Source organism: Xyrauchen texanus, chromosome 5 (genome assembly GCF_025860055.1).
Source record: "Xyrauchen texanus isolate HMW12.3.18 chromosome 5, RBS_HiC_50CHRs, whole genome shotgun sequence".
Taxonomy (NCBI): domain Eukaryota; kingdom Metazoa; phylum Chordata; class Actinopteri; order Cypriniformes; family Catostomidae; genus Xyrauchen; species Xyrauchen texanus.
The window spans coordinates 8,171,306-8,181,932 of NC_068280.1; the positions used below are offsets into that span (position 1 = coordinate 8,171,306).

A 10,627-nucleotide genomic window follows, 5' to 3' on the forward strand; every position below is an offset into this window, starting at 1 on the left:
GTGAAAATTAGAATAGAACATTTTGAAAAATGTACTCAAGGACTGTAACTAGAGTAGTTGTAATTTGTTAATTTCCACCTCTGAACATAAATAAATGCATTTGATATCACAAACTAATAATGATATTTTTTACAGTATCTATTAGTCTTTGTTAATGTTCGTTGTAAATAAAAATTGTCATTGTTAGTTAATTCTTGTTCGCAGTGGGATCTTATTGTAAAGTGTTACCAGAATAGTAAAAGTAAAACTTCCAGACATGTTACAGTAATGAGTATTAGGAGCTAAAATGTGCTTGTTACCAGAAAATAAGGTCAAAATGCAAAAATCTTCTAAATGATGTTCATTTTCTTAACGCAAAATATAATCTCATTATTTGTATTTTTTGCTTTGTTTTGGGGCTATATGAGATGAGAATCACTCGATATGAGATTAGTGTAACTTTCATTGACAAATCTGATGCCTAAAAAACATTTTGGTTCAATATATGTTTAGCTCAGTCAACAGCATTTGTGACATAATCTTGATTACCACAACATCATTTAGTCATTTCCTAATTTTCTTAAAAATTGTAAAAAAGAAGCAAAACCTAGGTTTCAGTGAGGCACTTCTATGGAAGTGAATAGGGCCAAATTTTGGAGGGTTTAAAGGCAGAAATGTGAAGATCATAATTTTATTTAAGCACTTTGATTAATTCTTCTGTTAAAACTCTTGTATAATTTGAACTATCAAATTATGTTAACACTTTACTATATGGTTCCATTTGTTAAAATTAGTTAACAATGAACAATACTTATTAAGCATTTATTAATCTTAGTTAATGTTACTTTCAATATATACTATATATGTAAAATATTTTATTAGTTAATGTTAGTTAATGCAAAAATGAACAATTGTATTTTTATTAACATTAATAAATGATGTAACAAATATATTTTTTTAATCTCCATTTCTCCCAATTTGGAATGCCCAATTCCCACTACTTAGTATGTCTTTGTGGTGGCATGGTTACTTGCCTCAGTTTGGGCTCTGACACCGCAGATACTCACAGCATGTGGAGGCTCATGCTGCTCTCTTACCACGCGCCCCATTGAGATCGAGAACCACTAATCGTGACCATGAGGAGGTTACCCCATGTGACTCTAAAGGGTAGAGAGAAGGCTAGAGTCACTCAGCATACCCTGGATTTGAAGTTGTAACTCTAGTGGTGGTAGTCAGCGTCCATACTCACTGAGCTACCCAGGCCCCCAACAAATATATTGTTTATTGTTAGCTCATGTTACCTAATGCATTTACTAATGTTATCAAATGGAACCTTATTGTAAAGTGTTACCAAAATTGTTTACATTTTGTTTTTATGGTCGTTTTAAGGTAGTGTTTACTTTTATTTTGTCATGACTACAAAGTTGTAAAATTGGCTTTAACTTTACACAGAAAAGGTTAGTAAATGATTTTATCACACTAAAATCAACTTAACACACAAATTGTTTACATCTTGTGGCTATACTTTTAAAACAGTATTTTAATGTTTAAGGATTTGCCCCATTCACTTCCATTGTAAGTGCATCACTGGAACGCAGATTTGTGCCTCTTTTTTCTTTTAGAAAATGAGGAACAATTCAAAATTATGTTTGTGGTAATCAAAATCATGTTACAAATGCTGCTGAATGAGCTGAACATGTATTGAACCCGAAATGTTCCTTTAAAATCAGCAGACCATCATTTCATTCACTTTATACCTTGTTTCTGGTGGAAAGTTTGTGTTAAAGTTAAAGTCTTAAATTATTTATGATTTAACAACAGATTTCCTGTAATTGAAACCGTTTTATCGGTCTGTGATCAAGCAGCTGCCCCTTTAAGAAAAATCACCCCGCCCACTTGTGACGTCAGCGCAAATAGGAAGATGTCAGTTTGACGGACGAGCTGTTTTGTGGTAAATTTGCCAATGACAGGTCAATATTGATCGCGGTTGAATGGCAGCATCGGGCAGTCGGAGGTCTTGCGATGATTTCGAGGAAATGCGTGATGTTGGCGTACAGACGGATGCCAAAATCCAAGGTTAGAAACGGCCCTGTCTGTGTCAAAGCCATGTTAAATCATTTTCTACTTTTTAGATGTTAGATATATTTTATTGATATGTTTAGCTTTCGTCCTTGCTTAGGACTGACATTACATATTTAAATAGGGATAATAGAGGTCTTTGTCAGCAACTGCCTAGTCAGTTCACTGTAACATGATTCTTACAGTGTTATTACCTATTCTGACCACTTCATATTTATCATCTCGGACAAACCAAAATAATACTAATAAAAATAGTTAATAATATCCGCAGTATAATAGGAGTTCAAATGAACACGTGCATGGTTTAGTGTGAAGTCTGAAGGGATACTTGAGCCTTATTAATGGGCCATTGGGGTTAATATATGTTGTAGATGCTTTCAAAATATACTTTTAATGTAACTAGTGTTGAAACAACATTTTTAGTTTTGCAATATTCTGTTCAAATGAACTGTCTACTTTGTTTCAGGTCAGGAACCCAGGTTGTCCAAAGCGAACCTCTTTACATTATTGAGTTTATGGATGGAACTTTTTCCCAAGGAAGAACAAGGACAACGAGGAAATGATTCTGTGAGAAATCTTTTAAAGATCTAGTTTAAAACACTGTGTCGAGTTCTCAGAAATGTAATCTTTGAAACCAATTTGGTTTCACACATTTTTGAAAAAGCTTTATAGCATTTTCTACAATAATATTTAAAACTTTAAAATCGTCATGTGGTGTAACCATCAAGTAAAAAGGATAATAATACTTTCTTTTCACCTTGAGTACATGAGAGTATAAGCAACTTCATCATTTATTTAGGTTTTCAAATAAAATTTTCAAGGTAAATGTAAATATGATCAATTTTTGAGTCAAAAATATCAAGTTTACTCTAGGTTACACCACATGACTTGAACAAAATATGCCTTTTCATAAAAATGTTAAAATAAATATCAGATGTTTTTTAAAACTTCACGCTCAGTCTTGGAGTGTCTAAATGTTTCCGCTCGGTTTTATGGTCAACATAAACAACAAAAGAACTACCCCACGACTTTGATTTGGTGGACAAAAGCATTTTTAAATAATTCTATTTTAGAACACAATTGTTTCACTGCTTGATAAAAAAGAAAAATGTATCCCCTTTTCTCCCAATATGGAATGCCCAATTCTCACTACTTATTAGGTCCTCAGGGTGGCGCGGTTACTCACCTCAATCCGGGTGGCAGAGGACAAGTCTCAGTTGCCTCCGAGAGGCTGAGACCATCAATCTGCGTATCTCATCACGTGGCTCGTCGTGCATGTGGAGGCTCATGCTACTCTCCGTGATCCACGCATAATTGACCATGCTGCCACTGAGAGCGAGAACCACTAATCGTGACCACGTGGAGGTTACCCCACGTGACTCTATCCTCCCTAGCAACCGGGCCAATTTGGTTGATTAGGAGACCAGGCTAGAGTCACTCAGCACACCTTGTATTCGAACTTGTGACTCCAGGGGTGGTAGTCAGCCTCAATACTCACTGAGCTACCCAGGCCCCCCTGCTTTAATTTTTTTTAAGAAATAACTATAAAAGATTATTCTGCACTAGTCTTAACAACATTTATGTTTTCTAAGACTTTCAGCTTTTGATGAGCCTTTTTTCTCTTTCCTCTTGACACCACATGACATTTCTTACTACATTTCTATACATGATAAGATGTGTTTGGCTGGAGCATATCACCATTGATGATAATTTGCCGATAATATCAAACATGCTTGAAAATATTGCAGCGTCTGTGACCGCTCAAGACCGACTCCGATCACGTCGCTGAACTGCTCATAGTTAATGAGCATCACCAACCGTAGTGAGCACTGATTTGGCTGCGATCTGTGAGTTTTGTTGCAGACCTTGAAAATCTGTTTGCAAGTGCAAAATCGAACCAAAAATCGTGTAGTGAGAGCATAGCTTAATGTGAAGCGTGGCCGGGTCTAACGGGGCTATGGCCCCCCAGGCATTCCTTGTGCCCCTCCCTGAAACAGTATGCCAAACCACAATGAATGGGGACCAACCCAAGTAAAAATCCCAAAGAGTAGCACCCGACAAAGGGATAAACAGTTGCCTTCCCTAAAGTTCACATCCTAGTACTGCCCCTGATTTGATTTGTATTTATTTATTCCATCCAGGCAGGAGACTGTGGTCTTGTGGTGATCCAGGAGTGCAGAGTTCTGGGTCTGCATTGCTCCAGTGCGCAGTTACATGCAGGACAGGTGGCTGTGGTCAAACATGGCCCCAGACTGAAGGGCTGTGATCTGTACTTCTCCAGAAAACCCTGTTCAACCTGCCTCAAGATGCTCATCAATGGTGAGATCATGATACACATGCTTAGATGTTTCATTCAAAGAATGATAAAACCATAGAAAATACCCTAAATAATACTCACCGTCTTATAAAATGGTTCAGATTTTGAGTCACACATGATTCTCACCAGAGTCCTAATTTGTTCATGTGAAAGCTGTCTAACCATTGTGCTGATATTCTGAACAACAGCACAATTGCAGGTGATACTGCTTTTATACAACACTAGGGCTCTCAATTTATACAAAAATGAATTACATGATATGCTTATTAATTAATGGAATTAATTGCAATTAAATATTGTCAATGGTCAGATTATATATATTTTTATATATCATTGCACATAAGCCCTATCGCTGTTCTGCAGTTCACAGAAATCCATTTACTTTAGGTGTTGAGTTCATCAGGACACACTCTTACATGCCATCTGCATTATTTTTATGCAAATTGTAGGTCTACCTACATGTCTATTTAACACATTATTTGTTATATTATTAATCACATTCAGTTAACACATTAAATAAATTCAATAGTTCATATATTTTTATTCTCCATGAATGAAACTAGTTCCAAAAGAACTCAAAGGATACATGTTTGTGTGTCGCCAAGCAACGGACAGTCTGGCATCCTGTCTGGAATGCCAAAGACAAACTTTCCAGTGCTGTTATTCAAAATATCAGCACTCTTGGAAGACCACTTTTTCAGTCAGATAAGAGGACCGGAACAAACTGTTTTATACTATTCATACTACGATGCTACTATCTACAGATTGAGATATTTAACAACTAATCTGTCTGTTATTGCTCATGGCTATGATTCTCAGGATTATGACATCAGTGATTTTTATGACATTATTAATTGCATAATCAATTATATTGTTTTGCTTCAGTCTGGTTACTCTATATATAACAGGGCTCAACAATAAGAATAATTTTTCTGCTGGCCCTGTTGCAAAAACAAACAAAAACATACTTGCATTTAATTACATTTATTTTATATGTGCCATAAACATATTTGGCCGATGCCGATTTTAACAAAAAAAACAGACCGATACTGATATTTTGCCACTAACCTTATTTTGTCATCAGATCACTATTTTACTTTGGAATTATGTTTTAAAAATGTACATATAGGTACAAAAGCTTTTTCACTTTTATAATAATAAATAATTGCCATTGAACATGGTTTGGATCTGTTGAACATGACCGGCCATAATTTTTAAGAGAGCTACAATGAAAGGTAAATAGAATATAAAAAGAAAAAATGTTCATATGAAAAAAGGTTATTTTGTACTTCCAAATATTTTTTGCAGTTCAAAACAACAGAATTTACTTTTTAAATGTGTGTACTGTATATGAACATTACAAATTCTTACTATGCATATGTTAAGCAATTCCACAGAAATGTCAACCACATCATGGGAAAAAAGAAAAAATGTAAACCAAAGGGAAAAAAAAAAACCTTCGTTATAGCTGGATAAATGGACAATGGATAAAACCATCCAGAACGCTAGAGACCGCCGCTTGCTCACAGAGCACTGACCGAAGCTTTAAAGTTTAGTAATCGTGCAAGGCCATATTGCGATTTCAATCTTAATTCAATCAATCATTATTGTAATGGATATTTTACTGATGTCTTAGAAGTCAAAGTCTGCTGGTTTCAAAGCATTTTAAATGGTTTCCCTCATCATGTAGCCTATAGGTAAGTGCCGTTTTTGGCTTTTTTTTCCATATTAATGTGAGAATGAGAAAGAATGATGTTCTTAGAAGTGCTAACTCTTCTTCATATTATGGCTATTATTATTTCTGGATTTTGCATAAAAATTCACTTTATATTTATATTTAAATTCAATTTATAAAGCGTGTTACTAATTAACGATAAGTCAACCATCAGTTTTTCATTTCGGTGCTTTCATGCTTATAAACAATATGTCGATGGTTTTAATCTGGTGAATAATTTTCTGATAATTATCACCAGCCGATCGGCGGTAATATTTTACATTAAATATAAACTATGCAGCTATAATCAGGAGTTAAATCTGGATTTTTGGTGGTGGGGGAACCACCTCCTAACATGGTAAATGGTCTCCACTTATATGGCACCTTTTTAACCTTAACGGTATTCAAAGCGCTTTGCACTGTGACTCATTCACCCATTCACACACACATACACGCAATGCATGCAAGGTGCTAGCCTGCCATTGGGAGCAACTTGGGGTTCAGTGTCTTGCCCAAGGACACTTCGGCATGTGGAGTCTTGTGGGCCGGGATTCGAACCACCAACCCTGCGATTAATGGCCAACCTGCTCTACCAACTGAGCCATAGCCACCCCGGCTTCAAAAAACAATACACAATCCATTGTTCCCATTCAAACTCTTTATCGCTGCAAGAAAATGCATCAAACATTCACGATTGGTGGAAAGGACCTTTTGCCAGCTTGATATACAAATGGACAAAAAACAAATATGTTCATGTTTGCAAATAAAATGTACATGTTCAATAGATGTTAAATGATGGGACAACACAGCACTGGCCCAATTGGACAAGTGACACACTGGCCTTGGGCCAGCAGGCTATATTTATTGTTGTAAAACTTAATACAGTTGATTTTGATTGCCTTTCTCACTGTCTGTCTCTCTCCATCCCCTGCTCTCCTCTACTCAGCTGGTGTGAACAGGATATCCTACTGGCCGGGTGATGCTGAGATAAGCTTACTATCAGGTAGGCAAGATAATACAGACTCCAGTCACCAGGAAGCCATCTTGGATGCCACAGCTGCCGAGAGACTGAAGTCCAACAGTAGACCGCACATCTGTGTTCTCCTGCAGCCTCTGGCCAGCACCATGCTGCAGTATGTGGACGAAACATCTCAAAACTGTGAATTCCTTAGGACGATGGCTGTGGACAGTCCAGCTGTAGATGTTGCAGAAGTCTTCAGGAGAGAACAGTGGAGCCATTGGGACAATTTGTTGAAAACGTTCTTTATAAATGATGAGGAGCAGCATAAGTATGTGCTGAAGAAGATGGGACTGGAGAACTTTTGTGTGAAACCAAATTTCAATAACCTAAGGCAGCACATGAGGGATTTGATCAGGACTCTTGCTTCTGTGGCTGCTAGTGTCCCGGTTCTTCAAGGAAAATATGGGTTCTTTACGTGTGAGCCTTTGGCTTCTGGTTCCCCAGCTCTGCCTCAGGATGTTGTTCGACATTGTACCATACAAGCACGATTACTGGCCTGTAGAACAGGTAAGTCCTGTGTTTAATTACATATACAGTATTTTCTAGGTATATGCATTCTTATTTCAAAAGGACTTCAGATTATTAAGAAATTGTAGGAAAATTAGAACAACAGCCCAAAGGTGATTCCAGATCATATCGTATCAGCCATTGAAAAACCCACATCAGTCGAACCCTAGTCATTTCCACCAAACAACAAATTGTTTTTTCTCTCAAAAATTTGTGTACTTGTTAAAGGAATCGTTCACTAAAAATGAAAATTATCTCATGATTTACTCACCTTTTAACCATCCCAGATGTGTATGACTTTCCTTCTTCAGCATTTCAGTTCTGTTTGTCCATAAAATGCAAGTAAACAGGTGCCATCAGGCTGCTGGTTGCTTGATGGTCCAAAAGGCATATTTAAGCAGCATAAAAGTTATCCACACGACTCCACTCAATCAGTTAATGTCTTCAAAAGCATATCTATAGGTATTTGAGGTAGTTAAGATTTTTTTTTTTTAACAAGACTATACTTTCTAAAAGTCCACATTGCTGAAGTTGAAGAAATACCCTTGCATCCATTACGTTTTTAATTTTTTTTTTTATCAACATCTGAATTTCTTTTAACACCTTTTGGCCTTTAAATAGTCCTGCAGTGTGACAAATGTATTTTTATTAATCTCTCAATTAAAATGAGAACATAAAAGCTGCATGTATGATATATATATAAAAAAAAAACAAAGATCTGTAGGTATTTTGCTGTTTGAAGCTAAAGTTGGCAGTAAGATAATGTCTGAATTTATTTTTTTGTACGGTCTCAGAGGATCCTAAAGTGGGAGTTGGTGCAGTTATCTGGGCCGAGGGGAAATCGGTGAGATGTGAATAAAGATTTTACATTCAGATTGTATGTCCTTTTTTTAATGATTTTTTTTAATAAATATTCTTGCTAATTTTCCATCAAAATACCCCTCTTCTGCTCTTCTAGTCGCAGTGTGATGGAACGGGTAAGCTTTACTTTGTGGCCTGTGGCTACAACGCCCAACCGAAGAGCTCAGAATATGCAGAGTACCTTCTAAAGGATAACAAAGAAGAGGAGAAACAGAACTGGAAGTGCAAATACATCCTCCACGCAGAGCTGAACGCGCTCACATTCAGGTGAGGCCCAGTATGTTCTATATAAATGGTACTGCAAATACCTTGTTAAAATGGTTTATTCTCTGCATCATGCTCTCAGTTTCTAAAACCCTCCTGAATTTGAAAACTACTGCGACCAAAAATGTATTACCCAAGTGATGGGATATAATGTACAAAAAACTCTAATGTAAACATCTGAATAGCACCTAGCTACACATTTAATCAGTCATACTCTTCTACTTTAAATTTGTTTTATATCTGTCCTGCAGAAGCACAGAGATAAAAGATGATGAGAACACAATGATGTTTGTGACCAAATGCCCGTGCGATGAGTGCGCTCCTCTGATTGGCTGTGCTGGAATCAAACAGGTCTACACGTCAGACCTGGACAGCGGCAAAGTCAAACACGACGTCTCCTACCTCAAATTCAACCAACTCCACGGTGTCCAGAAGTTCTTTGTAAGTGCTGCATAAATCAGTATGATAAATTATGAGTTTAAAGGAAACCTTTAGACATAAATACTGGCCAGTACAGTTACATTTGTATTATTATAAAGCAGTAATGTCAATTTGACTCCATTATAATTAAAAATTTTTCAGTGGCGACAGAAATCTCCCAATAGATGCACTTCAGAACAAACTGCACCGCCAAAAGCAAGTAAGAGAATTTCTATCAAAACATCACAATTCTTAAATGTTGTTGGACAGGGTTCAGAGTCAGTTCCCTTAATACTGATTGAATCTTTATAATTAGTGTGATGCTGTCTGGGATAATGCTTTGGATCCAATACAATGACGGTAGCAGAGTCCAGTTAATAAAGTGAATTAGTGGTTTTATTTAGATTTTGGGTGTTTTAATTGCAGATGGCTGCTTGAAACAAAGAAGAGATGAAGAAACCAAATTTCAGTGCAATAAGCGACTGCGATCATAGAAGACATCTACAGAGCTGCTGCTGCTTTTCTGCCTGTTTGGCATCAAGTGTGATAGTTTGGTATGCATTTTAGAAAGTGGGTTTGATTTGTATGGTTGTTTTAATCTCCTGAGACCCCATGTCTACATGCATGGACAATACGTTTTGGCTTCGCTATAGGCTATGCATAATTTATTTTCATTTAAACCGACCGATCTCCGTTAAGGAGACTCAAGGCTGTCATTAAAGGGTTAAACTTTCGACTCAGTCATGTGACAAAACAACATGATGCCGATCTCAGCGGAGTTTCTCAACAAAACTACATCTGATAAGAAACCTCATGAGATGTTTACATTAATCTTTTGACTAAATAGGTTTTAGAGTCTCTAATATACGATATGCCATTAAAAAAATTTCAACGATTTATCACAAAACGGCATGCTGTTAAACACAATGATCACGTTCGTGGACTAAAGGCTAATTTTCCTTAAAATATCCTATATTCACTTTGCATTTTCACATAGAGAATCAATGGGTTCAAGCAGGAAAATGTTACTTACAGAGGACGTATATGGAGTTAGGATGAAAATAAGTTGCATTTCTAACTGTTCTGAGACCAGTGTAGACAGACAGCACACTGGATGTTGAGTCATTGCCTAATTAGGGAGCAAGGGAACATCCTATAGCTTTCCTATGCAGCCAAGTGCATTCACTTAACATTCAGTCAAAAGTTCCGTTTCAGGCTGCAGATGATGTTTGTCCCAAGTCTGCCAGACATGTTGAGTGGTCCAATGATAATCTATACATAGATTCAAAATTTATAACGCATTTTATTTTAACATTGTTGGCAGTGATTGGATGATGCTGGCCATTACTTTGAACCAGAATTAATTATGCAAATTTCTGATGTAATGTCTGTAGTCTCAAAATCATGAATAGTCCAGAATTAAAGAGAAAAGGAAAACCATGTCGATCATGCGTGTTCATAAAAT

At 36.6% G+C, this 10,627-nt stretch overlaps 1 protein-coding gene across 1 annotated transcript; it reads left to right on the plus strand.

The window, feature by feature from the left end:
- The first annotated feature begins 1,893 nt into the window (after window positions 1-1,893).
- On the plus strand, window positions 1,894-10,618 carry LOC127644098 (cytidine and dCMP deaminase domain-containing protein 1-like). The gene is made up of 9 exons (XM_052127119.1): window positions 1,894-2,055; window positions 2,525-2,625; window positions 4,200-4,377; window positions 7,036-7,617; window positions 8,412-8,461; window positions 8,576-8,745; window positions 8,994-9,183; window positions 9,325-9,382; window positions 9,589-10,618. Exons 1-9 carry the CDS (start codon window positions 1,971-1,973, stop codon window positions 9,654-9,656), a joined length of 1,482 nt encoding a protein of 493 aa, XP_051983079.1. The 5' UTR covers window positions 1,894-1,970; the 3' UTR covers window positions 9,657-10,618.
- The last annotated feature ends 9 nt before the right edge of the window (window positions 10,619-10,627 follow it).

What these genes read in the sequence shown, in the direction of transcription:
- LOC127644098 (XM_052127119.1), top strand. Translation starts at nt 1,971, where the DNA reads ATGGCAGCATCGGGCAGTCGGAGGTCTTGCGATGATTTCGAGGAAATG. An exon ending in ATTACTGGCCTGTAGAACAG is followed by an intron (nt 7,618 to 8,411) that starts GTAAGTCCTGTG and finishes GTACGGTCTCAG; the next exon opens with AGGATCCTAAAGTGGGAGTT. An exon ending in TCTGGGCCGAGGGGAAATCG is followed by an intron (nt 8,462 to 8,575) that starts GTGAGATGTGAA and finishes CTGCTCTTCTAG; the next exon opens with TCGCAGTGTGATGGAACGGG.